The 27125-nt window shown below is 66.8% G+C and overlaps 1 protein-coding gene across 2 annotated transcripts; it reads right to left on the bottom strand.

Moving 5' to 3' along the window:
- Positions 1–250: 250 nt before the first annotated feature.
- Positions 251–26844, bottom strand: ITGA7 (integrin subunit alpha 7). Of its 2 annotated transcripts, XM_066567766.1 has the most exons (25): positions 26579–26844; positions 23886–24013; positions 23738–23817; positions 22833–23088; positions 21392–21523; positions 18595–18802; positions 17261–17454; positions 15130–15218; positions 14917–15044; positions 14139–14234; positions 12783–12850; positions 11785–11954; positions 10701–10856; positions 9277–9389; positions 8386–8575; positions 7369–7449; positions 7210–7289; positions 6208–6285; positions 6019–6121; positions 4979–5146; positions 4051–4140; positions 3587–3697; positions 2891–2989; positions 2481–2603; positions 251–1784 (listed from the first exon to the last, which is right to left on the bottom strand). In XM_066567766.1, the coding sequence occupies exons 1-25, from the start codon at positions 26755–26757 to the stop codon at positions 1599–1601; spliced, it is 3306 nt and encodes a 1101-aa protein (XP_066423863.1). In that variant the 5' UTR covers positions 26758–26844; the 3' UTR covers positions 251–1598. The 2 variants fall into 2 exon arrangements, with proteins under 2 accessions (XP_066423863.1, XP_066423864.1); XM_066567767.1 differs by lacking the exon at positions 21392–21523.
- Positions 26845–27125: the final 281 nt, after the last annotated feature.

Here is a 27125-nt window from a genome sequence, read left to right on the forward strand (position 1 = left end):
AACCATCATGGCGGCTGCCACACCCATCATGGCGGCCTTAAACCGTCATGGCGGCTGCCACACCCACCATGGCGGCCATAAACAATCATGGCGGCTGCCACACCCATCATGGCGGCCTTAAACCATCATGGCGGCTGCCACACCCATCATGGCGGCCATAAACCATCATGGCGGCTGCCACACCCATCATGGCCACCACACCCATCATGGCGGCAATCCCTGGACACTGAAGAAGCACTCGAGGTCAATGTGGGGTCAGCGCCTTTTATTGGGGACAAAAAGTGACCCGTGGGGACAAAGTGACCCCCGGGGCCGAACTGACCCCTGGGGCCATGGCTCTGTCCGGCCACTGCCCATCCTGGGAGCTCCAGGACATGGCGGGGCCTCCATGGGGCCTCCATGGGGCACAGCCAGGGATCATCCCTGTCCTTGTCCTGTGTCCGTGTCCCCTGTCCCCTGTCCTGTGTCCGTGTCCGTGTCCTTTCTCCCTTATCCCACGTCCTGAGTGCATCACGTGACCATCCCGAGTCCACCCTGTGTCCACCTTGGATGTCCCTTGGGTGGATCTGGGTGTCCGTGGTCTGTCCCTGTCCCTGTCCCTATCCCTGTGTCCATATTGGGTCCATCTCTGTGTCCATTTGTCCATGTCCTGTGTCCATCCTGTGTCCACCCCTGTGTCCATTTGTCCATCCCCGCATCCACCCCCGTGTCCATCCCTGTGTCCATTTCTCCATGTCCCGTGTCCATTTGTCCATCCCATGTCCACCCCTGTGTCCATTTGTCCATCCCCACGTCCATCCCTATGTCCATTTGTCCATCCCCATGTCCATCCCATGTCCATCCCCGTGTCTGTGCCGTTTCCATCTGTCCATCCCGTGTCCATTTCTCCATGTCCCGTGTCCATTTGTCCATCCTGTGTCCACCCCTGTGTCCATTTGTCCATCCCCATGTCCATCCCCATGTCCATTTGTCCATCCCCATGTCCATTTGTCCATCCCCGTGTCCATCCCGTGTCCATCCCCGTGTCCATGCCGTGTCCATCTGTCCATGCCATGTCTGTCTGTCCGTGGGTGTCCATCAGACGGGTCTGGGCGCAGTGCTGTCTCTGTCTCTCCCATGTCCATCTGTCCAGCCGTGCTGTGTCCGTCTGTCCAGCCGTGTCCATCTCTCCAGCCATGTCCGTCTGTCCATGCCGTGTCCGTCAGGCGGGTCCGGGCGCGGCGCCATCCCCGTCCCTGTCCGTGAGTCCCTCCCATGTCCATGCGGTGTCCATCCCCGTGTCCGTGCCGTGTCCGTCTCTCCAGCCGTGTCCGTCTGTCCATGCCGTGTCCATCAGGCGGGTCCGGGCGTGGTGCCGTCCCCGTCCCTGTCCGTGAGTCCCTCCCATGTCCATGCCGTGTCCATCCCCGTGTCCGTGCCGTGTCCGTCTGTCCACAGGTGTGTCCGTCTGTCCATGCGGTGTCCGTCAGGCGGGTCCGGGTGCGGCGCCGTCCCCGTCCCTGTCCGTGGGTCCCTCCCATGTCCATGCCGTGTCCATCCCCATGTCCGTGCCGTGTCCGTCTGTCCACAGGTGTGTCCGTCTGTCCATGCGGTGTCCGTCAGGCAGGCCCGGGCGCGGCGCCGTCCCCGTCCCTGTCTGTGGGTCCGGCCGCCCACTGTGGCCGCAGGATGGTCCCGGTGTGGCCCTCGCGGGCCTGCGGCCGCTGCTCCCGCGGGATGCGCACGGCCCGGAACCGCGGCACGGCCGGGGGCGGGGCCGCCGCCGCCCGCCGGAAAAAACCCAGCTGGGGGAGACAGGGCACGCAGATATCGCGACATGGCAGCGGCCAGCGCGGGGTATATCGCGACATGGCACCCGACAGCGAGATATATCGCGATATGGCATCAGACCGTGGGCTATATCGCGATATGGCGCCGGACAGAGTGAGATATATCACGATATGGCACCGGACAGACTGAGATATATCGCAATATGGCACTGGACAGAGTGAGATATCACAATATGGCACTGGACAGAGTGATATATCGCAATATGGCACCGGACACAGTGAGATATCACGATATGACACTGGACACAGTGAGATATCGCAATACAGCACCAGGCAGTGTGGGGTATATCATGACATGGCACCAGAGAGCATGAGATATCGTGACATGGCACTGGACAGCAAGGGAGATATCGCGATACGGCACTGGAGAGCACAGGACATCGCAATATGGCACCAGAGGGCATGGGATATATCGTGACATGGCACCAGAGAGTGGAGGATATATTGTGATATGGCACCAGACAGTATGAGATATCACGATATGGCGCTGGACAGCAAGGGGTATATCGTGATATGCCACACTGTGTCGTGCCCTATCGCGACGTGCTGTGCTCTGTGGTGCCATATCGCGATATGACGCACTCTATGGTGCCATATCGTGATATGCCGTGCCGTATCGTGCCATATCGCGATAGCAGGGGGGTCCCTCACCTTCCAGAGCCCCAGCACAAGCAGCGCCAGCAGCAGCAGCCCCAGCAGCACCGCCAGGGGCAGCACCCACCAGGGGACAGCGGTGACGGCCACGCCCGGGTCCAGGTGCAGGGACACCGACATCTGCGGGGTCACAGGGGTCACCCAGGGGTCATTGGGGTCACAGGGGTCACCCAGGGGACACTGGGGTCACGGGGGATCAATGGGGCCATGGGGACATCGAGGGGGACTGGAGGGGCTTGGGGACATCGGAGGGGGGGGCGCTGGGGAGATCCTGGGGGTGTCCAGGGGGTCCCAGGGGTGTCCATGAGGGTGTCCCCAGGGGTGTCCCCAGGTGTCCCCAGGGGTGTCCGAGGGTACAGGGGTGTCCCCAGGGGTGTCCCCAGGGGTGTCCCCAGGGGTGTCCCCACCTGTGCCACCGCGTCCCTGATGACGACGTTGCCGCGGGGGGAGGAGACCGAGACCCCGGCGCGCACGATCAGCTCCAGGTTCTCCACGTCCAGGAACTCCTGGGATGGGGATTTGGGGAATTGGGGATTTGGGGATTGGGAAACTGGGGATTGGGGATTGGGGATTTGGGGAATTTGGGATTTGGGGATTGGGGATTGGGGAATTGGGGATTTGGGGATTGGGGAATTGGGGATTTGGGGATTGGGGATTTGGGGAATTTGGGATTTGGGGACTGGGGATTTGGGGATTGGGGAATTGGGGATTGGGGATTTGGGGATTGGGGAATTGGGGATTTGGGGAATTGGGATTTGGGGATTGGGAAACTGGGGATTTGGGGATTGGGGATTTGGGGATTTGGGGAATTGGGGAATTGGGGATTGGGAAATTGGGATTTGGGGATTGGGGATTTGGGGATTGGGGAATTGGGGAATTGGGGAATTGGGGATTTGGGGAATTTGGGATTTGGGGAATTGGGGAATTGGGGATTGGGAAATTGGGATTGGGGAATTGGGGATTTGGGGATTGGGGATTTGGGGATTTGGGGATTTGGGGATTTGGGGAATTTGGGATTTGGGGATTGGGGAATTGGGGATTTGGGGAGGGGTCCAGGCCGGGCTGAGCCCCCTCCCCACCCACCCCGGGGGTCTCTCGCTGACCTCCAGGAAGGTCCCGTTCCAGAGGCGGCCCCGCGCCCGCAGCTCCGAGCGCTCCAGCGACGGCAGCGGGCACCGGAACGGGCGGCAGCGCGCCGTGCCCCGGGCACAGTCCTGGGACAGCCAGGGGACAGTGAGGGGACAGCGAGGGGACAGCGTGGGGACACCCCGGGGGTGTGGGGACATCCCGGGGATTGGGGGACACCGGAACGGGCGGCAGCACAGTCCTGGGACAGTGAGGGGACAGTGAGGGGACACCTTGGGGGTAGGGGGACAGTGTGGGGACATCCCAGGGATGGCGGGGGGGACACCCCAGGAGTGGGGGTTTCTCTTTTTGAGGGATGGAGGGGACACCCAGGGAATGGGGACAGCCCAAAATGGGGCACTGGGACCACAGGGGGATCCTGGGAACAGAGGCCCCCCAAAGGAGGAGGACCCCAAACCCCATAGGCAGGGCCCCCCCTCACCAGGGTCACGTTCCTCCTCTTCCTCCCCGCGGGCACCCACCACGAGCGGGCCGGGGGCTCCTCAGGGGGGCCCTCCCGGCCTGGTGACTCCTGGGGGGGCAAAGATGGGCGTGGGGGGGGTGGGACAGGGACCCCCGGGCACCCCCGGGCACCCCCGGGCACCTCTGGACACCCCAGGACACCCCCAGGACACCCCCTGGACACCCCCTGGACACCTTTGGACACCCCTGGACATCCCTTGGACACCTCTGGCCACCTTTGGCAACCCCAGGACACCCCTGGCTACCCCTGGACACCCCCTGGACACCCCAGAACACCCCCAGGACACCCCCAGGACACCCTTGGACATCCCTTGGACACCCCTGGACACCTTTGGCCATGCCTGGACATCCCTTGGACATCTCTGGGCACCCCAGGACATCCTTGGGCACTCCCTGGACACCCCTGAGCACCCCTGAACACCCTTGTCCCCCCCTCCCAGACACCCCAGGACACCTTTGGCCACCTTTGACAATCCCCGGCCACCCCTGGCCACCTTTGGACACCCCTGGCCACCTTTGGCCACCCCTGGACACTGCCTGGGCACCCCTGGCCACCCCCGGCCACCTTTGGACACCCCAGGACACCCCCAGGACACCCCTGGCCACCCCTGGACACTTTGGCCACCCCTGGACACCCCTTGGACACCTTTGGCCACCCCTGGCCACCCCTGGACATCCCTTGGACACCTTTGGCCACCTTTGGACACCCCCAGGACACCCCCAGGACATCTCTGGCCACCCCCTGGCCACCCCTGGACACCTTTGGCCACCCCTGGACACCTTTGGCCACCCCTGGCCACCCCTGGCCATCCCTTGGACACCCCTGGACACCTTTGGCCACCCCTGTCCCCGCTGTCCCCGCTGTCCCCGCTGTCCCCCGGGCTCACCAGGGCGAGGCGCAGGGGGTTGCCCGGGGGGCTGCAGGGCACGGGGGGGGTGCCCAGCTCCAGGCTCAGGGGGTACAGGAGCCACTTCCCATTGGGCAGCTCCAGCGGCCACTGCACGGTCAGGGCGGCCGAGCCGGGGCTCCTCAGCACCGGCCCCCGCTGCGACACCTGCGGGGCACGGGCGGGACCCCAGGAGTGACCCCAGAAACAGCCCCGAGCCCAAAACCAGCCCCGAGCCCAAAAACAGCCCCTGCATGGAGCCATGACCCCAAAAACAGCACCCAACCCCAAAAACGGCCCCTGCATGGAGCCATGACCCCAAAAACAGCACCCAACCCCAAAAACAGCCAGGACCCCAAAAACAGCACCCAACCCCAAAAACAACTCTGAGCCCAAAAACAGCCCCCAACCCCAAAAATAGCCAAAACCAGCCAGGACCCCAAAAACAGCCCCCAAGCCCAAAAACAGCCCCTGCATGGAGCCATGACCCCAAAAACAGCCCCAACCCCAGAAACAGCCAGGACCCCAAAAACAGCCCCGAGCCCAAAAATAGTCCCCAACCCCAAGAACAGCCCCTGCATGGAGCCATGACCCCATAAACAGCACCCAAAAAACAGCCCTGAACCCAAAATCAACCCTGAGCCCAGAAACAGCCCCGAGCCCAAAATCAACCCTGACCCCAAAATCAACCCCGACCCCAAAATCAACCCCGAGCCAAAAAACAGCCCTGACCCCAAAACCAACCCTTTATGGAACCCGACCCCATTTTGGTTTTGGGATCCTGGGGCAGTGGGGTGGTCTCCGTTTTGGGACCCATTTTGGGGGGTCTCCATTTTGGGGTCTCTGCTTTAGGGTCCGTTTTGGGGTCTGTAATTTTGGGGTCTGTAATTTTGGGGTCTCTGTTTTAGGGTCTGTTTTGGGGTCTTTAATTTTGGGGTCTCTGTTTTAGGGTCTGTTTTGGGGTCTGTAATTTTGGGGTCTCCATTTTGGGGTCTCTGTTTTAGGGTCCGTTTTGGGGTCTCCATTTTGGGGTCTCTCACCGTGACCTCGAAGCGGACGGCGCTGCCCACCTGGCTCTCCCTCTTCACCGCGCTCTCCCCCAGCACCTGCCCCCCAAAAAACAGCCTGGGGGGCACGGCCACGCTGTGGGGACATCCCTGCTGTGAGGGGGGGGGCGGTCCCGACCCCAAAACCGCCCCTGGGCACCCCAAAACCCCGACCCCACTGACCCGGTCACGGCCAGGGGCAGCTCGATGACCACGCGGGCGCGGGCGACCACCGGCTCCAGCCCCGGCTGCTCGCTGGTCCTGGGGGGCATTTGGGGTCGGGAGGGTGAAACCCCAAAAGGAAAAACCCCAAAGGCCGTGCGGGGGGGGTTGGACCCCAAATCGCAGCCCCCCGACCCTGAATGTTGGGGGGCCGGGGGGTGAAACTGCCGGGGTTTTGTCCCCGAATCCTGCAGGGATCTGGTACCCAAATCCTGGGGTTTGATCCCAAATCCCCTGGGATTCCAGCCCCCAGATCCTGGGGGCTCTGAATCCCAAATCCTGGGGGTCTGATCCCAAATCCCCTGGGATTCCAGCCCCCAAACCCAGGGGTCTCCATCCCAAATCCTGGGGGCTCCAACCCCAAATCCTGGGGGCTCCAAACCCCAAATCCTGGGGGTTCCAAACCCCAAATTCCTCCAAGCTCTCACCCTCAACATCTCCGGGTTCTGCCTCCCAATCCCGGGGGTCTCCATCCCCAATCCCGAGGGTCTCCATCCCCCCAATCCTGGGATCCCCAAACCCCGGGGGTCTCCATCCCCAATCCCGGGGGTCCCCAGCCCCACTTTGAGGGTTCCCAGCCCCACCCCGGGGGTCTCCATCCCCACTTTGGGGGTCTCCATCCCCACTTTGGGGGTCTCCATCCCCCAATCCCGGGGGTCTCCATCCCCCAATCCCCGGGGTCTCCATCCCCACTTTGGGGGTCTCTATCCCCGCTTTGGGGGTCTCCAGCCCCAATCCCGGGGGTCTCCATCCCCACTTTGGGGGTCCCCAGCCCCACTCCGGGGGTCTCCATCCCCCAATCCCGGGGGTCTCCAGCCCCCAATCCCGGGGGTCTCCAGCCCCACTTTGGGGGTCTCCAGCCCCACTTTGGGGGTCCCATCCCCAATCCCGGGGGTCTCCAGCCCCACCCGGGGTCTCCATCCCCCAGTCCCGGGGGTCTCGGTGCCCCCGGTCCCGGCTCACGTGGACAGCTCCAGCAGCACCTGCAGCTCCGTGGTGTGGATGGAGACGCCCGAGGTGCTGAGGATGAGGAAGAAGCGCACCTGGGGAGGGGCAGGTGAGCGCTGGGGGGTGGGCGGGGGTCGGGGAGGGCGGGGGGGGTGGGGAGGGGGCTGCGCCCACCTGGGCCCCGCGTTTGAGGGGGTTCCCCAGCTCGCACTCCACCCTGGAGCCGTTCGCGTTGGCCAAGCACAAAACCTTGTCCTGGGGAGGGGGGGACAGGGCTGAGCCCCCCTGGGGCACCGGGGTGACACCAGAGTGACCCCGGAGTGACCCCAGAGACCCCAGAGTGACCCCAGTGACCCCAGAGTGACCCCAGAGTGACCCAGAGTGACACCAGAGACCCCAGAGTGACCCCAGAGTGACCCCGGAGTGACCCCAGAGTGACACCAGAGTGACCCAGAGTGACCCCAGAGTGACCCAGAGTGACCCTGGAGTGACCCCAGAGTGACCCCGGAGTGACCCCAGAGTGACCCCAACTCTGAGGGCACCCCCAGTGTGACCCCGTTGTCCCTGAAGGCCCCCCAGGGTCAGCCCCAGAACCGTCCCCCCCGCCCCTCCTGTCCCCATCCCTGTCCCCTGTGTCCCCGTCCCCTGTCCCCAGCTGTCCCCTGCTGTCCCTCCATGTCCCTGTCCCCATCCCTGTCCCTGTTCCCAGTGTCCCCAGTGTCCCCCAAGTCCCCCGTGTCCCCAGTGTCCCCCCAGTGTCCCCCCAGTGTCCCCAGTGTCCCCCCTGTCCCCAGTGTCCCAGTGTCCCCCGTGTCCCCCAGTGTCCCCAGTGTCCCCAGTGTCCCCAGTGTCCCCCCTGTCCCCCCTGTCCCCAGTGTCCCCAGTGTCCCCAGTGTCCCCCCTGTATCCCCAGTGTCCCCAGTGTCCCCCCTGTCCCCAGTGTCCCCCGTGTCCCCAGTGTCCCCAGTGTCCCCAGTGTCCCCCCTGTGTCCCCAGTGTCCCCAGTGTCCCCCCTGTCCCCAGTGTCCCCAGTGTCCCCAGTGTCCCCCCTGTATCCCCAGTGTCCCCAGTGTCCCCCGTGTCCCCAGTGTCCCCAGTGTCCCCAGTGTCCCCCGTGTCCCCAGTGTCCCCAGTGTCCCCAGTGTCCCCCGTGTCCCCCCTGTCCCCAGTGTCCCCGTGTCCCCGTCTCACCGCGCTCTCCTCGGCCCGCATGGCGGCGTAGGGCAGCTCTGGGGGCAGCGATGCCACCAGCAGGGCCTGGTGGGCGTCGTCCCCGTCCCTGTGCGGCTGCGCGGGGTCCGAGGGCTCGTTGGTCACCTGCAGCTCCAGGGCCACGTCCTTCTGGTCACTGATGGCCAAGATGGCAGCGCCATCCTCGTCCCTGCGGGCACAGCCACCTGTGACCCCTGGGGACATCCCCGGGCACTCAGGGTGAGGTGGCAGTGCCACCTGTGACCCCTGGGGACATCCCCGGGCCCTCACACAGAGGTGGCAGTGCCACCTGTGACCCCTGGGGACATCCCCGGGCCCTCACACAGAGGTGGCAGTGCCACCTGTGACCCCTGGGGACATCCCCGGGCCCTCACACAGAGGTGGCAGTGCCACCTGTGACCCCTGGGGACATCCCCGGGTGCTCAGGGTGAAGGTGGCAGTGCCACCCTCGTCCCTGTCACTCCCTTGGGGACACCCCAGGGCTCTCAGGGTGAAGGTGGCAGTGCCACCCTCGTCCCTGTCACTGCCTTGGGGACACCCCAGTCCCCTCAGGGTGAAGGTGGCAGTGCCACCCTCGTCCCTGTCACTGCCTTGGGGACACCCCAGTCCCCTCAGGGTGAAGGTGGCAGTGCCACCCTCATCCCTGTCACTGCCTTGGGGACACCCCAGTCCCCTCAGGGTGAAGGTGGCAGTGCCACCCTCGTCCCTGTCACTCCCTTGGGGACACCCCAGGGCTCTCAGGGTGAAGGTGGCAGTGCCACCCTCGTCCCTGTCACTCCCTTGGGGACACCCCAGGGCTCTCAGGGCTCCCCAGGGCAGTGACCCCAGGGTGGCAGTGCCACCCCCCCCCCGGTGGCGCTGTCCCCTCACCTGGGCAGGGCCAGGAAGTCGCTGTCCCCAAGGCGGGCGCAGAATCGCGGGTGCAGCTCCAGGTGGCTCTGGCAGATTCGGTCATCGCCGCAGCCCTGGCGCAGGAAATGCACCTGGGGGGACATGGGGACATGGGGACACTGCGGGGACACTGCGGGGACACTGCGGGGACACTGAGGGGACACTGCGGGGACACTGCGGGGACACTGCAGGGACGCTGAGGAGACACAGGGGGACACTGCGGGGACACTGCGGGGACACTGCGGGGACACTGAGGGGACACTGCGGGGACACTGCGGGGACACTGCGGGGACACTGCAGGGACGCTGAGGAGACACAGGGGGACACTGCGGGGACACTGCGGGGACACTGTGGGGACACTGTGGGGACACTGAGGGGACACTGCGGGGACATGGGGACACTGAGGGGACACTGCAGGGACACTGCGGGGACACTGAGGGGACATGGGGACACTGAGGGGACACTGCAGGGACACTGAGGGGACACTGAGGGGACACTGCGGGGACACTGCGGGGACACTGAGGGGACACTGGGGGAACATTGCGGGGACACTGCAGGGACACTGCGGGGACACTGAGGGGACACTGAGGGACACTGGGGGAACATTGCGGGGACACTGAGGGGACACTGAGGGGACACTGAGGGGACACTGAGGGACACTGGGGGAACATTGCGGGGACACTGCAGGGACACTGCGGGGACACTGCGGGGACACTGAGGGGACACAGAGGAGACACAGTGACACAGGTGGGTGACCCAGGGGGTGACCCAGTGACCCAGAGTGACACAGGTGTGACCCAGGGGTGGCAGTGTCACCTCGGTGCGCAGCGTGCTGGGCTGGCGCGGGGGCGGGAGGTGACCCAGGGTGACGCAGGGGGTGACACAGGGGGTGACACAGGGGGTGACACAGGGGGTGGCACAGTGACCCAGGGTGACACAGGGGTGACCCAGGGGTGGCAGTGTCACCGTGTCCCCACCTCGGTGCGCAGCGTGCTGGGCTGGCGTGGGGGACAGGGTGTGACCCAGGGTGACGCAGGGGGTGACACAGGGGGTGACACAGGGGGTGACACAGGGGGTGGCACAGTGACCCAGGGTGACACAGGGGGTGACACAGGGGGTGACACAGTGACACAGGGGGTGACACAGGGGGTGGCACAGTGACCCAGGGTGACACAGGGGGTGACACAGGGGGTGACACAGGGTGACACAGTGACCCAGGGTGACACAGGGGTGACCCAGGGGTGGCAGTGTCACCTCGGTGCGCAGCGTGCTGGGCTGGCACAGGGGACAGGGGGTGACACAGTGACACAGGGGGTGACACAGGGGGTGACACAGGGGGTGACACAGGGGGTGACACAGTGACCCAGGGTGACACAGGGGTGACCCAGGGGTGGCAGTGTCACCTCGGTGCGCAGCGTGCTGGGCTGGCGCGGGCTCAGCGCGGGGCTCAGCGGGGGCAGCGCTGTCCCCCGGGCCCCCCGGCGCCGCCCCCGCGGTGTCCCCGCGATGGCGAAGGACAAGGTGACAGCGATGGGGCGGAGCTTGTCCCGGATGTCGTCCTGAGGAGGAGGAGGAGGAGGGGAGGAAGGTCAGGGGGGCGCTGGGGACACCTGGGGGAACAATGGGCGGGGGGGGTGACAAGGGGGGGAACGGGGATGAAGAGGAGGAGGAGGAGGAGGAGGAGATGGGGATGGGGGACAGGGCTGATGGTGAGGAAGAGGAGGATGAGGAGGGCGAGGCTGAGGAAGGTGAGGATGAGGAGGAGGCTGAGGAAGAGGAGAAAGAGGAAGATGAGGCTGAGGCTGAGGATGAGGAAGAGGCAGAGGGGCCAAGGCCGAAGCACGCAGGTGCAGGCGGAAGGTGGAGGAAGAGGAGGAGGAGGCTGAGGAGGAGGATGAGGAGGAGGATGAGGATGAGGGGGAGAATGAGGATGAGGATGCAGCAGAGGATGGGGAGGATGAGGAGGCTGAGGCCGAAGCACACACGTGCAGGCGGAAGGTGGAGGAGGAGGAGGCTGAGGATGAGGATGCAGCAAGGACAAGGACGAGGATGAGGGATGAGGAGGAAGAGGCTGAGGCTGAGGCTGAGGCCGAAGCACGCACGTGCAGCTGGAAGGTGGAGGAAGAGAAGGATGAGGCTGAGGATGAGGATGAAGATGAGGATGAGGATGAGGATGAGGACGAGGATGAGGAGGAGAATGAGGCTGAGGATGCGGCAGAGGCTGAGGAGGAGGCTGAGGATGAGGCTGAGGAGGCCGAGGCCGAAGCACGCACGTGCAGCCGGAAGGTGGCGGAGGAGGAGGCTGAGGATGAGGATGCAGCAGAGGACAAGGACGAGGATGAGGGATGAGGAGGAGGAGGAGGCCGAGGCCGAGGCCGAAGCACGCACGTGCAGCCGGAAGGTGGAGGAAGAGGAGGAGGAGGCTGAGGCTGAGGACAAGGATGAGGAGGAGGAGGAGGAGGAGGAGGCCGAGGCCGAAGCACGCACGTGCAGCCGGAAGGTGGCGGGCACGCAGCGCCGCTCCCGCGGCCGCGGCAGCTCCAGGCGGGCCCGGATCCGGTGCTCGGGCTCGGCCGGGCCCCGCTCCAGGAAGGAGCCCCGGGGCTGCTGCCCCCGAAGGCGCCGCTCCGAGTCCGCCTCCAGCGCCAGCTGCAGCTCTGGGGGGCAGAGGTGGGGGGCCCCAAATGATGGGGAGGGGTCCCAAGGATGGGGAGGGGTCCCAAGGATGGGGAGGGTCCCAAAGGATGAGGAGGGTCCCAAGGATGAGGGGCTCAAAGGATTTGGGGGGGTCCCAAAAGATGGGGGATCCCAAAGGATGGGGAGGGGTCTGAAGGATGAGGAAGGGCCCAAGGGATGAGGAGGGTCCCAAGGATGGGGGAGTCCAAAGGATTTGGGGGCCCAAAGATGGGGAGGGTCCCAAAGGATGAGGAGGGTCCCAAAGGATGGGGAGGGGTCCCAAGGATGGGGGGCTCAAAGGATTTGGGGTCCCAAAGATGGGGAGGGTCCCAAAGGATGAGGAGGGTCCCAAGGATGAGGGGCTCAAAGGATTTGGGGGCCCGGAGATTTGGGGGGGTCCCAAAAGATGAGGGGCCCGAAATGATGGGGAGGGGTCCCAAGGATGGGGAGGGGTCCCAAGGATGGGGAGGGGTCCCAAGGATGGGGGGGTCCAAAGGATTTGGGGGCCCAAAGGATGGGGAGGGGTCCCAAGGATGGGGAGGGGTCCCAAGGATGGGGGGGCTCAAAGGATTTGGGGGCCCAAAGATGAGGAGGGGTCCCAAAGGATGGGGGACCCAGGAACAGGGGGGACCCCAGGGATGGGGGGGGGGACCCATGACTGAGGGGTCCCCCAGGGCTTGGGGTGTCCCTGGAACGGGGGCATCCCCCAGGTTTGGGGGGTCCCTGGAATGGGGGGGTCCCCAGGAATTGGGGGGGATCCACAGGACTGGGGGGGTCCCCCAGGTTTGGGGGTCCCGGGGGTCACTCACCCAGCGGGGGGGGGGCGCTGTCCCTGCCCGGGCTCTCGCTGAAGCTGAAACACGCCCGGACCTCCAGGCTGGGGGGGGGGACGGGGTCACCGGGGGGGTCCCGACACCCCCAAAACGGGACAGGGACAGGGGACATGGAGGGACATGGAGGGGGACACAGGGGGGGCACACACGGGGGTGGGGACACGTGGAGAGGACACGGGTGGCGGGGGACACGGGGGGACCCGGGAGGGACAAAGGGGGACACGGGGGACATGGAGGGGAACACGGGGGACACAGAGGGGGACACGGGGGGACACGGGAGACATGGAGGGAGACACTGGGGGACAAAGGGGGGACACGGGGGACACGGAGGGGGACACGGGGGACACGGGGAGGGAAGAGGGGGACAATGGGGGGGACACGGAGAGGGACACGGGGAGGATCCGGGGGCGATACGAGAGGAGACTTGAGACACGGGGGACATGGAGGGGACAAAGGGGGACAAAGGGGGACATGGAGGGGACAAAGGGGGGCATGGAGGGGGACATGGAGGGGGAAACACGATGGGGACACAAGGGGGACACTTGAGACACAGGGGACAAGGAGGGAGACACTGGGGGACAAAGGGGGACACGGGGGACACGGAGGGAGACACGGGGGGACACGGGGGACATGGAGGGAGACACTGGGGGGACACGGAGGGGGACACGGGGGGACCCGGGAGGGACAAAGGGGGACACGGGGGACATGGAGGGAGACACTGGGGGGACAAAGGGGGGACACGGAGGGGGACATGGAGGACATGGAGTGGGGACACACGGGGGGGCACTGGGGGGACACGGGGGACCCGGGGGACATGGAGGGGGACACGGGGCACACGGGGCACACGGAGGGGGACAAAGGGGGACACGATGGGGACCCGGGGGGGACACGGGGGTGACCCGGGGGGGACACGGGGGTGACCCGGGTGACACGGGGGTGACCCAGGGGGGACACGGGGGTGACCCGGGTGACACGGGGGTGCCGGGGGACATGGAGGGGGACCCGGGGGGGACACGGGGGTGACCCAGGGGACACGGGGGAGCCGGGGGACACGGGGAACACGGAGGGGGACCCGGGTGACACGGGGGACACGGGGGTGACCCGGGGGACACAGAGGGGGACCCAAGGGGGACACGGGGGACACGGAGGGTGACCCGGGGTGGACCCGGGGGTGACCCGGGGGTGACCCGGGGGGGACACGGGTGACACGGGGGTGACCCGGGGGTGACACGGGGGGGACACGGGTGACACGGGGGGGACACGGGGGACACGGGGGGGACACGGGTGACCCGGGGGTGACCCGGGGGACACGGGGGTGCCGCTGTCACGCACCAGACGCCGGGCCCGTCGCGGCAGTTGCTCCGCTCCAGGTCGATGAGCGGCGGCAGCACCGCCACGTCCCGGGACACGTGAACCACCGGCCGCGCCCTGACGGGGGACGGGGAAAGGGGGGTCCCGGGGGGAGCCCCCCCAAACCCTGAGCGCACCCGCGGGACCCCCCAGGGGCGGGGGGATTCGGGGAGGGGCTCCTGGGGGATTTGGGGGTCCCTGGGAGGGGGAATTGATGGGTGGGGGGCTCAGGGATTTGGGGGGCTCAGGGATTTGGGGGCGGTTCAGGGATTTGGGGAGGGGCTCAGGGATTTGGGAGGGTTCAGGGATTTGGGGAGGGGGTTCAGGGATTTGGGGGGCTCAGGGATTTGGGGGGGGCTCAGGGATTTCGGGGATATCCAGGAATGGGGGGGGGGGCCTCTCTGGGGGTTTGGGATTGTCAGGAATTGGGGGATTCCGGGGGTCCCCAGAAATTGGGGGATTTTGGGGGATTCCAGGGGGGTATCCCAGGAACCGGGGGCTGCTCCAAGGCTTTGGGATCCTCAGGAATTGGGGGATTCCGGGGGTCCCCAGAAATTGGGGGATTTTGGGGGATTCCGGGGGGGTATCCCAGGAACCGGGGGCTCCTCCAAGGCTTTGGGATCCTCAGGAATCGGGGGAATTTGGGGGTCCCAGGAACCGGGGGCTGCTCCAAGGCTTTGGGATCCTCAGGGATCAGGGGATTCTGGGGCGGGGGATCCTCAGGAATTGTGGGGAGGGGGTCACGGGGCGGGGGTCTCACCTGTAGAGCACCACGGTGTCCGACAGGGACCCCACCAGCAGGTCGGGGTACAGGTTCCCATCCACGTCCATTCCCCCCGAGAGCGAGTACCCAAAGGCCGAGACCCCCACGGCCTCCCCATCCAGCACCTGGGGGTGGGGGCGGCTCTGGCTGAGCCCAGACCCCTCCCCAAACCCCCCGGGACCCCCCTGAGGACCCCCGGGCCCCCCTCACCTGCGCCGGGCGGGTGACGATGCCCAGGGCGCTGCCGTGGTAAATGAAGACTTTGCCCGCGCCGTCAAAAGGAGCCCCCACGGCCAGGTCTGGGGGGGGGGGAAATTTGGGCAAATTTGGGGGTTTTTGGGGCTCAGATCCCTCCCCAGGGAAGCCCTTGGGGGGGTTCATGCGGCAAAGTTTTGGGGATCCCCAAAAAAAACCCCAACAAAACCCCGAATTTCCTCCCCCCAAAAAACCCCGCACCACAAATTCTGCTGTGGCCGAGGGCTGCGGTTCTGCCAGGCCCTGCCCTTGGAGACCCCAAAGGCCCTGAAATCCCCCCAGAAACCCCCAAATAGCCCCGAAACCCCTCACCCTCAAAGCCATTCTGGGTTTGGTCCATCCCCAGACCCCAAATCCCCCCCAAAATCCTCTCAAACTGCCCCAAATCCCCCCCGAACCCCCCTGCAGCCCCCTTGAACCCGACGTGGTTTTGGTTTGGCCCTGGACCCCCAAAACCCCCTGAAATCCCCCCCAAACCTCCCCAAATCCCCCCAAAACCCCCCAAATCCCCTCTCCAGCCCCTGAATTTCCCCAAAACCCCCCTAAATGCCCTCAAACCTCCCCGAAACCCCAAGAATTCTCCCCAGACCCCCCCTCATCCCCTCAAACCTCTCTGAAACCCCCCAAATTCCCCCGAATTCCCCCCAAAACCCCCGAATGCCCCCCGATCCCCGCACCCTCGAAGCCGTCCCGGTCCAGGTCCCTCCCTAGACCCTCAAACCCCCCCAAAACCTCCCCAAATTCCCCTCAAACCCCCCGAATTCCCCCGAATTCCCCCCAAAACCCCCTCCCCAGCCCCCCCCCGATCCCTCACCCTCGAAGCCGTCCCGGTCCAGGTCCCTCCCCAGACCCCCAAACCCCCCAAAAACCTCCCCGAAACCCCCCGAATTCCCCCCAAAAGCCCCGAATTCCCCTCAAACCTCTCTGAAACCCCCCGAATTTCCCCGAATTCCCCCCAAAAGCCCCGAATGCCCCCCGATCCCTCACCCTCGAAGCCGTCCCGGTTCAGGTCCCTCCCCAGACCCCGAAACCTCCCCCAAACCCCCCCAAAACCTCCCCGAAACCCCCCGAATTCCCCCCAAAACTCCCGAATCCCCCCCGATCCCCTCACCCCCGAAGCCGTCCCAGTCCAGGTCCCTCCCCAGACCCCCAAACCCCCCCAAATCCCCTTAAACCTCTCTGAAACCCCCCAAATTCCCCCGAATTCCCCCCAAAAGCCCCGAATCCCCCCCGATCCCCTCACCCTCAAACCCGTCCTGGTTCAGGTCCATCCCCAGACCCCCAAACCCCCCAAAAACCTCCCCGAATTCCCCCGAATTCCCCCCAAAACCCCCGAATACCCCCCGAATCCCCTCACCCTCGAAGCCGTCCCGGTCCAGGTCCCTCCCCAGACCCCGAAACCTCCCCAAAACCTCCCCAAATTCCCCAAATTCCCCCCAAAAGCCCCCGAATCCCCCCCGAATCCCCTCACCCTCGAAGCCGTCCCGGTCCAGGTCCCTCCCCAGAGCCCCAAACCCCCCCAAAACCTCCCCAAAACCCCCCGAATTCCCCCCAAAAGCCCCGAATTCCCCTCAAACCTCTCTGAAACCCCCCGAATTCCCCCGAATTCCCCCCAAAAGCCCCGAATCCCCCCCGATCCCTCACCCTCGAAGCCGTCCCGGTCCAGGTCCATCCCCAGAGCCCCCAAACCCCCCTAAATCCCCTCAAACCTCTCTGAAACCCCCCGAATTCCCCCGAATTCCCCCCAAACCCCCCAAATCCCCTCAAACCTCCCCGAAATCCCCCGAATTGCCCCCAAAAGCCCCCCGAATTCCCCCCAAAACCCCCTCCCCAGCCCCCCCCCCATCCCCTCACCCTCGAAGCCGTCCCGGTCCAGGTCCCTCCCCAGACCCCCAAACCCCCCAAAAACCTCCCCGAAACCCCCCGAATTCCCCCCAAAAGTCCCGAATCCCCCCCGATCCCTCACCCTCGAAGCCGTCCCGGTCCAGGTCCCTCCCCAGACCCCCAAACCCCCCTAAATCCCCTCAAACCTCCCCAAATCCCCCGAATTCCCCCCAAAAGCCCCGAATGCCCCCCGATCCCGCACCCTCGAAGCCGTCCCGGTCCAGGTCCCCGGCCGAGCAGAGCGCGGTGCCGAAGGCGGAGCCGCGGGGGCCGCTCAGGCGCTCGGGGGTGGCGCCGGCCCAGAGCCCCCCCGGGTTGATGTAAACGTACACGGCCCCCCCCAGCTCCTCCTGCCGCTCGAAAAAGTGGGGGGCGCCCACGGCCAGGTCCGTCCAGCTGGGGACAGCGGGGGGGACGCGGAGATGTCACCGCCACACCACCCCCCCCCCCCCCGCAAAGGGAATGGATCGGCCCGGACACGGGTGGGGAGGGGGTTCGGGGGGTGGGGAAGGGGATTTGGGGGGTTCTGGGGTGGGGAAGGGGTTCAGGGGGTGGGGAGGGGGATTTGGGGGGGTTTAGGGGGTGGGGAAGGGGATTAGGGGAGATTCAAGGGGTGGGGAAGGGGATTTGGGGGGTCCTCGGGGTGGGGAAGGGGTTCAGGGGGTGGGAATGGGATTTGGGGGGGTTTAGGGTGTGGGGAGGGGGTTTAGGGGGTGGGGAATGGGATTTGGGGGGTTCAGGGGGTGGGGAAGGGGATTTTTGGGGCCACAGCCACGGGGACACAGGTGACACGGGTGACATCAAGTGACAGGGCTGGCACACACACAGGTGACATGGGTGACATCAAGTGACAGGGCTGGCACACACACACAGGTGACATGGGTGCGACCTGTGACACAGGGGTGACACACAGGTGACCCGGGTGACACAGGTGACATGGGTGACACAGGTAACACAGGTGACACGGGTGACACACGGGTGACACACGGGTGACATGGGTGACGTGGCCATGTCCCGATGCCAGGGCTGACACACACAGGTGACATAGGTGACACAGGTAACACAGGTGACACGGTGACAAAGGTGACAGGTGTCCCAGATGCCCCAGATGTCCCCAGATGCCCCAGGTGCCCCCGGTGTTCCAGATGTCCCTGATGCCCCAGATGTCCCCAGGTGTCCCTGGTGTTCCAGATGTCCCTGATGCCCCAGGTGTCCCCAGGTGTCCCCAGGTGTCCCTGGTGTTCCAGGTGCCCCCGGTGCCCCAGATGCCCCAAATGCCCCAGATGCCCCAGGTGCCCCAGATGCCCCAAATGCCCCAGATGCCCCAGGTGTCCCCAGGTCCCCCAGATGCCCCAGGTGTCCCCAGGTGCCCCCGGTGCCCCAGATGCCCCAGGTGTCCCCAGGTCCCCCAAATGCCCCAGGTGTCCCCAGATGCCCCAAATGCCCCAGATGCCCCAGGTCCCCCAGATGCCCCAGGTGTCCCCAGGTGTCCCCAGGTGCCCCAGGTGTCCCCAGGTGTCCCCGGTGTCCCCGCACCCGTCGCTGTTGAGGTCCAGCAGGGCCAGGGCGTGGCCGAAGGCGGAGCTGAGTTGGTGCCCGCCCAGCACGGCCTCGGGCACCAGGCGGTTGGCGCTGTCCGTGCGCAGGATCACAACGGCCCCGCTGTGGTTGGCCCGGGGCGCGCCCGACACAAAGCTCAGCTCGTGCGGCCGTGTCAGCCCCGGGCCCGCGGCCACCGAGAAACCTGCGGGGCACGGGGACAGTCAGGGGACAGCCAGGGGACACGGGGACAGCCAGGGGACACGGGGACAGCTCGGTCACCCTGACCCTGGGACCACCGAGAAACCTGCGGGACAGGGGGACAGTCAGGGGACAGCCAGGGGACACCCAGGGACACGGGGACAGCTCAGTCACCCCAGCCCTGGGACCACTGAGAAACCTGCGGGACACGGGGACAGCCCAGGGGACACGGGGACAGTCAGGGGACAGTCAGGGGACAGTCAGGGGACACGGGGACAGTCAGGGGACACGGGGACACCCAGGGGACACCCAGGGGACACGGGGACAGCTCGGTCACCCCAGCCCTGGGACCACCGAGAAACCTGTGGGACACGGGGACAGTCAGGGGACACCGGGACAGCCCAGGGGACACGGGGACAGTCAGGGGACACGGGGACAGCCCTGTCACCACCGAGACCACCCAGGGGACACGGGGACAGCCCAGGGGACACGGGGACAGCCCGTGGATTGCCAGAAGGGCAGATTGTTTGGAGAAAAGGGGCAAATTTTAGAAGAAAAGGGCAGATTTTGGGTGGAAATGGCAGATTTTGGGGTGGAAATGGCAGAATTTGGGTGGAAATGGCAGAATTTTGGGTGGAAATGGCAGATTTTGGGGTGAAGGGCAGATTTGGGTGGAAATGGCAGATTTTGGGGGGAAGGGCAGATTTTGGGGTGGAAATGGCAGAATTTGGGTGGAAATGGCAGAATTTGGGTGGAAATGGCAGAATTTGGGGGGAAGGGCAGATTTTGGGTGGAAATGGCAGATTTTGGGTGGAAATGGCAGATTTGGGGGGGAAGGGCAGATTTTGGGGGGAAGGGCAGATTTTGGGGTGGAAATGGCAGATTTTGGGGTGGAAATGGCAGATTTTGGGTGGAAATGGCAGATTTTGGGGGGACGGGCAGATTTTGGGGGCCAGAGCAGCCAATGCCGAGCAGAGCCCCCCCCCCCCTCCCCCCACGTGCAGGGGTGGCCGTGAGCCCCCCCGAGCCCCCCCCAAAGCCCCCCCTGAGCCCCCCCAGCCCCCAGCCAGGCTCCAGCCCCTCCCCCACAATCCATGCACCCCCCCCCCCCCCATGCAAAAACAGCAACGGGGACAGGCGGGGACAGGCGGGGACACGGGGGGGGACACGGGGGGGACACTGGGGGGGGACAGGCGGGGACATGGGGGGGGGTTTGGGGACACGGGGATGATTTGAAGGGACAGGAATTGTGGGGACAGAAACGCGGGGACAGCGATGGGGAGGACACAGCGATGGGGAGAGGGCTTGGTGACAGGGCCGGTGACACGGGGGTGGTGACAGGGCCGGTGACACGGGGGTGGTGACATTGGTGACACGGGGGTGGTGACATTGGTGACACGGGGGTGGTGACACGAGAGAGGTGGGGCCATGCGGGGCGGGCGGGGGTGATGCGGCCACACGCGTGCGTGTGCAGGGGGGGGACACGGGAGGGGACAGGAGCTGTGTCCCCATGGGGACACGAGCGTGCACAGGTGACACCTGAGTGTGTCACATCTGCACAGGTGACACCTGGGTGTGTCAGGGGTGCACAGGTGGCACCTGGGTGTGTCAGGGGTATGCAGGTGACACCTGGGTCTGTCACATCTGCACAGGTGACACCTGAGCGTGTCACTGCCACATCCCTGCAGGTGCCACCCGCGTCCGCGGTGCCACCGGACAGAGGTGATGCTCGGCGTGCCCAGGGTGCCACCCCCCGAGCGGGGACACGCGTGACAGGAGTGCTGTGGGGACAGCGCCACACGCGTGTGCCCGCAGGAGCCTTCCGGGGGCGGGGACAGGAGTGTCACACATGGGACACGGGTGACACACGCCTGGCACACGCGTGTGCCCGCAGGAGCCTTCCGGGGGCGGGGACAGGAGTGTCACACATGGGACACGGGTGACACACGCCTGGCACACGCGTGTGCCCACAGGACCCTTTGGGAGCGGGGACAGGAGTGTCACACACGGGACATGGGTGACACACGCCTGGCACACGCCTGGCACACGCGTGTGCCCACAGGACCCTTTCAGGAGCAGGACGGGAGTGTCACACACGGGACACGGGTGACACACGCCTGGCACACGCGTGTGCCCGCAGGACCCTTTCAGGAGCAGGACGGGAGTGTCACATATGGGACACGGGTGACACATGGGTGACACACGCCTGGCACACACGTGTGCCCACAGGACCCTTTGGGAGCGGGGACAGGAGTGTCACACATGGGACATGCCTGGCACACGCCTGGCACATGCATGTGCCCACAGGACCCTTTGGGAGCGGGACGGGAGTGTCACACACGGCACGGGGGGGTCACACACGGGTGGCACACGGGCGACACACGCCTGGCACACGCCTGGCACACGCGTGGCACGCACGAACCCAGGTAGGAATTGTGCCCCACGTCCGCGGCCGCGCCGGGCACCCTCTCTCCGGGCTCGGGGGTCCGGAACACCCGCAGGTCGGGGGCGGCGCTCTCAATGTTTGTCACAAAGAGCAGCCCTGGGGAGGGGGCACGGCCGGGGGCGTCAGGGGGACCCGCACCCCCCGTACCGAGGTAGCTGTGGGCGGGCACGGGGATCAGGGCCGGGTCCTGCTCCTTCTCCCCCCCCGCTTCGAAGGGGCCGGCGTCCGGGCGCAGCAGGTCCAGGGAGCTCTGCTGGAGCTGCTCCAGGCGAACGGTGCCTGGGGGACCCGCGGGGACATTGGGGACAGTGGGGACACCGAGGGGTCCAGGGAGCTCTGCTGGAGCTGCTCCAGGCGAACGGTGCCTGGGGGACCCGCGGGGACATTGGGGACAATGGGGACAGTGGGGACAATGGGGATAATGGGGACAATGGGGACCCGGGGCACAATGGGGACAATGGGGACACCGAGGGGTCCAGGGAGCTCTGCTGGAGCTGCTCCAGGCGAACCGTGCCTGGGGGACCCGCGGGGACATTGGGGACAGTGGGGACAATGGGGACCCGGGGACCCGGGGACATTGGGGGACAATGGGGACAGTGGGGACATTGGGGACAGGAGGGACATGGGGGGACAATGGGGACATGGGGACAATGGGAGCAATGGGGATAATGGGGACATTGGGGGACAATGGGGACAGTGGGGACAATGGGGACAGTGGGGACAATGGGGATAATGGGGACAATGGGGACCCGGGACACAGGGGCACAATGGGGACAATGGGGACACCGAGGGGTCCAGGGAGCTCTGCTGGAGCTGCTCCAGGCGAACGGTGCCTGGGGGACCCAGGGACAATGGGGACAGTGGGGACAGTGGGGATAATGGGGACCCAGGGACAGGGGGGACAATGGGGACAATGGGGACACCAGGGTGGAACCTGAGGGTTCCAAGGGCGTCTGGATGAGTTGGGACCCCTCCCCAGGGGACAATGGGGACACCGAGGGACCCTCATGCTCGGCCTGAGCACCCACAGCCCCCACACCCTCCCAGTTTTGGGTCCCAAACCCCCCAGACCCCCAAACGCCCCCATGGCGGGGGTCCCATGGCCCCTCATTCCCCCAGTTATGGGTCCCGGGTGCCCCGAGCAGGAACAGCCCCCAGACCCCCCAAACCCTCCCTGGGCGGGGGTCCCAGCGCCCCTCACCCTTCCAGTTGTAGGTCCCAGGTGCCCCCAGCAGGAACAGCCCCCAGACCCCCAGACTCCCCATGGGTGGGGGTCCCAGTGCCCCTCACCCTCCCAGTTATGGGTTCCAAACCCCTCTGGGGTGGTCCCAGCGCCCTTCATCCCCCCAGTTATGGGTCCCACACCCCCCAAACCCTCCCAGGGCGGGGGTCCCAGTGCCCCTCACCCTCCCAGTTTATGGGTTCCAAACCCTCCCTGGGCGGGGGTCCCAGCGCCCCTCACCCTCCCAGTTATGGGTCCCAGACCCCCCAAACTCCCCAGGGCGGGGGTCCCAGTGCCCCTCACCCTCCCAGTTATGGGTCCCAGCCCCCCCAAACTCCCCAGGGCGGGGGTCCCAGCGCCCCTCACCCTTCCAGTTGTAGGTCCCCGGTGCCCCCAGCAGCACGAAGCGCCGGTCGGGGCTGAAGGCGGCCGCCAGGCCCTGCTGGCAGAACCCGAACCGTTCGTGTCCCGGCGCTCTCCCCTCGCAGAATTTCCACTCGCCGCCGTCCAGCTCGTCCCGCTCCCGCAGGTCCTGGCTCAGCACGAAGCAGCGCCCGATCACGTCCCGCGTCTCCAGCGGCTGCCGCACGCGGTGCCGCAGCTCGTAGCGGTGCGCGCAGGTCTGCGGGGACACCTGGCGGTCACCGAGAGCCGGGAGCCCCTCCCGGAGGCGCCCGCGGTTGTGGGAATTCACAGAAATTTAGAGAGTTTTGGGGGAAAAGCCGCAAAAGGCGGGCCCGAAGTGTGATTAGAGCCAAGCAGCAGGCAGGAGGTGGGTCAGCAGAAAAAGTGTTTAAATTGTAGAAAGGGCAAATAGAACTGTCCCCATCCCGGTGTCCCCACCCCGGTGTCCCCACCCTGGTGTCCCCATCCCGGTGTCCCCATCCCGGTGTCCCCACCCCAGTGTCCCCATCCCGGTGTCCCCACCCCAGTGTCCCTATCCCAGTGTCCCCACCCCGGTGTCCCCATCCCGGTGTCCCCATCTCGGTGTCCCCATCTCGGTGTCCACATCCCGGTGTCCCCATCTCGGTGTCCCCATCCCAGTTATGGGTTCAGTTATGTCCCAGGTGTCCCCACCCCAGTGTCCCCATCCCGGTGTCCCCACCCCAGTGTCCCTATCCCAGTGTCCCCACCCCGGTGTCCCCACCCTGGTGTCCCCATCCCGGTGTCCCCACTCCAGTGTCCCTATCCCAGTGTCCCCATCCCGGTGTCCCCACCCCGGTGTCCCCACCCCGGTGTCCCCATCCCGGCGTCCCCACCCCGGTGCTCACCACGACTTTGCCGCCGGGCCCTTGGCTCTCGACGCTGACCCCCAGCCATTGGTTCTCTTTGCTCTCTCTCATGGGATCCTCTGCGGGCACCGTGAGGGCTCAGCCCGGCCCGGCCCCCCCCTCGGGGACCCCCGGGACCCCCGCTCACCTCCCTCATCGATGGGGACCCTCCAGCAGTCCGCGGGCTCGGCGCTCAGCGGGCAGGCGAACAGAGCCCCGCTGATGTTGGCGGCCTGGCCGGGCAGTGCCCGGGCCTGGGGGGCTCCCACGAGCAGCCTGGCAGGGCAGCGACCCCCGTCAGGGTTTGGGGAGGGGTCCCCGAGGGTCCCCAAGCCCACCCTGGGTGCGGCTGTGCCACCCCCGTGCCCGGCACACCCCGTGCCCTGCTGTGGGGACATGGAGGGGACAGGAGGGGACACCCCAGGACACCCCCCAGACACCCCCGGGACCCCCGTCAGGGTTTGGGGAGGGGTCCCCGAGCGTCACTGAGTGCCCCCCGGTATCCCCCGGGTGCGGCTGTGCCACCCCCGTGCCCAGCAGCTGCTGTGGGGACAAGGAGGGGACAGGAGGGGACAGCCCGGACACCCCCCAGACACCCCCGGGACCCCCGTCAGGATTTGGGGAGGGGTCCCCGAGGGTCACCGTGCCCCCCCCGGGAGCAGCTGTGCCACCCCCGTGCCCGGCGCGGTGCCAGCCCGGCCGAGCAGCTGCTGTGGGGACACTGAGGGGACACGGAGGGGACACGGAGGGGACAGGAGGGGGGACACCCCCGGGACCCCCGCCAGTGTCCCCGGCGCGTCCCCGGTGGCCGCGGGGCCTGGGGGGAGCCCGGGGGCGGCGGTGGCGCGGGGGGGGACGCGGCGGAGCCCACGGGGGTGGCGGGGAGGGAGCGGCGGTAAAAATAACCCGGAATTCCCTCAAAATAACCGCGGAGCAACATGGCCAAAAAAGGACCGGGCACACCGAGACACCGGCGCCCCACGGGGCCGGGACAGCGCGACAAGGGCGGCCCGGGGACACCGGGGACAGCGGGGACAGCCAGGGAACCGAGCCCAGCCCGGTTCCGTCACCACCTGCACCGGGCACCGGCGGCCAAAGCCGCCCTCGGTGCCAGGAACGCGGCGCGGGCGGCAGCGCTGCGACACCGCGGCGACAGCGGCGACACCGCGGCGACACCGGGCGGGCGGGGCACGGCGGGGACAGGGGGGGTGGACGGGTGACAGCGCAATGGGAGCCGCCCGCTCCGGGGGTCCCCGTGGGTGAGAGCCCCCCGGTAACGGCCCGGGAGAACCGGGGAGACAGGGGAATGGACAGGGGGACACGGGGACAGGGGGACACGGGGACAGGGGGACATTGGGGTAATGGGACATGGGGACAGGAGGACACGGGGACAGGGGGACACGGGGAGGACAGGGGGACATTGGGGTAGTGGGACATGGGGACAGGGGGACAGAGGGACAGGGGGACAGGGGGACAGGGGGATATGGGGACATTGGGGACACTGGGGTAGTAGGACAGGGGGACACGGAGGACAGGGGGACATGGGGACACTGGGGTAGTGGGACACGGGGACACGGGGACAGAGGGACAGGGGGACAGGGGGACATGGGGACATTGGGGTAGTGGGACACGGGGACATTGGGGACACTGGGGTAGTAGGACAGGGGGACACGGAGGACACGGGGACATGGGGACACTGGGGTAGTGGGACACGGGGACACGGGGACAGAGGGACAGGGGGACAGGGGGACATGGGGACATTGGGGTAGTGGGACACAGGGACATTGGGGACACTGGGGTAGTAGGACATGGGGACACGGAGGATATAGGGACAAGGAGGACATGGGGACAGGGGGACAGACGGACACGGGGACACGGCAGTCGCGGGTGGGCGTTTGCCGCACGGCCCGGGGGGGCCCGGCCGGGGGGGTCCCTGCAGCCGAGGGCTCCGGGGCAGCGCTCGCCCCCCAGAGCCCCCCCGAGCCCCCCAGAGCAGAGCCCCCATCCCCCGCGAATGCTGAATAACCCCGGGCCGCGCAGGCGGCCTGGCAGCGACACTGTCCCTGTCCCTGTGTCTGTCCCTCCTGTCCCTGTGTCTGTCCCCGTCCCTGTCCCTGTCCCTGTCCCTGACCCTGTCCCTTCTGTCCCCGTCCCTGTCCCTTCTGTCCCTGTCCCTGTGTCTGTCCCTCCTGTCCCTGTGTCTGTCCCTCCTGTCCCTGTGTCTGTCCCTTCTGTCCCTGTCCCTTCTGTCCCTGTCCCTTTGGCACCGCCCCCTCGCGCTGGGGTCGCTCCGGGGGTCCCGGTCCCCCCTCAGCCCCGCGGCTCTCGGCGCTCCCGAACCCCCAAATCCCGGCAATAGGAACTCCCCCACCCCAAAATCCCCCAAATCCCCCCCAAATCCCCTCAACAGGATCCCCCCCAAGCCTGGAACTGCCCAAAATCCCCCAAATCCCGGCCATAGGAACCCCCCGGCCCTAAAACTCCCCAAATCCCCCCCAAATCCCCTCAACCGAACCCGCCCCCCCCACCCAGGCTCTCCCCCATTCCCGGGGGTCCCTCCCAGCTCATCCCGGGGGTCGCGTCCCCCCCGATCCTCCCGGTTCCCCCCGATCCCCTCGGTTCCCCCGGTTCCCCCCGATCCTCCCGGTCCCTCCCGGTTCCCCCCGATCCCCTCGGTTCCCCCGGTTCCCCCCGATCCCCCCGATCCCCCCGATCCCTCCCGGTCCCTCCCGGTTCCCCCCGATCCCCCCGATCCCTCCCGGTCCCTCCCGGTTCCCCCCGATCCCCCCGATCCCCCCGGTTCCCCCCGATCCTCCCGGTCCTCCCGGTTCCCCCGCTCACCACGCCCGGGGCTCGGGGCTCAGCTGCCGGTGCAGCGCCACGGCCGCTCCGAAGAGGCTGCCCCGGTCCCCGTCCTTCAGCACCGGGCTGGCCCCGTCCAGGTTGAACGCGGCGGCCGCCGGTAACCACAGGAACATCGCCGGTAACCACAGGGACATCGCCGGTAACCACAGGGACATCGCCGGTAACCACCGGCAGAGCCCCGGTGGCTGCAGGGACAGCCCCGGTAGCCACAGGGACACCGACAGCAGCCACCGGCAGAGCCCCGGTAGCCCCAGGAACGGCCCCGGTAGCCCCGGTAGCCCCAGGAACGGCCCCGGTAGCGGCCCCGGGAGGCACCGGCGGCCCCCGCTCGCCATCCCCGCGCTGCCGGTGCCGCCGCCCGCGGGAGGAGCGCCCGGAGCGCCCGGAGCCCCCGCAGCTCCCGGGGGGCGGCTCCGCCCCGGCCCCGCCCCCGCCCCCGCGGAACCGGGGAAGCCCCGGAGAGCCCGGGAGGGGCGGGGAGGGGGCGGGGCCGGACCCCAAAGAGCGGGGAGGGGACCCCAAA

This window comes from Molothrus aeneus, chromosome 30 (assembly GCF_037042795.1).
Source record: "Molothrus aeneus isolate 106 chromosome 30, BPBGC_Maene_1.0, whole genome shotgun sequence".
Taxonomy (NCBI): Eukaryota; Metazoa; Chordata; class Aves; order Passeriformes; family Icteridae; genus Molothrus; species Molothrus aeneus.

Coding starts and splice junctions, on each gene's coding strand:
- ITGA7 (XM_066567766.1), bottom strand. CDS start 26,757: ATGTCCCTGTGGTTACCGGCGATGTCCCTGTGGTTACCGGCGATGTTC. Junction 23,089..23,737: donor GGCCCGGCGGCAAAGTCGTG/GTGAGCACCGGG, acceptor GTGTCCCCGCAG/ACCTGCGCGCACCGCTACGA. Junction 11,955..12,782: donor CAGCGCCCCCCCCCCGCTGG/GTGAGTGACCCC, acceptor TCTGCCCCCCAG/AGCTGCAGCTGGCGCTGGAG.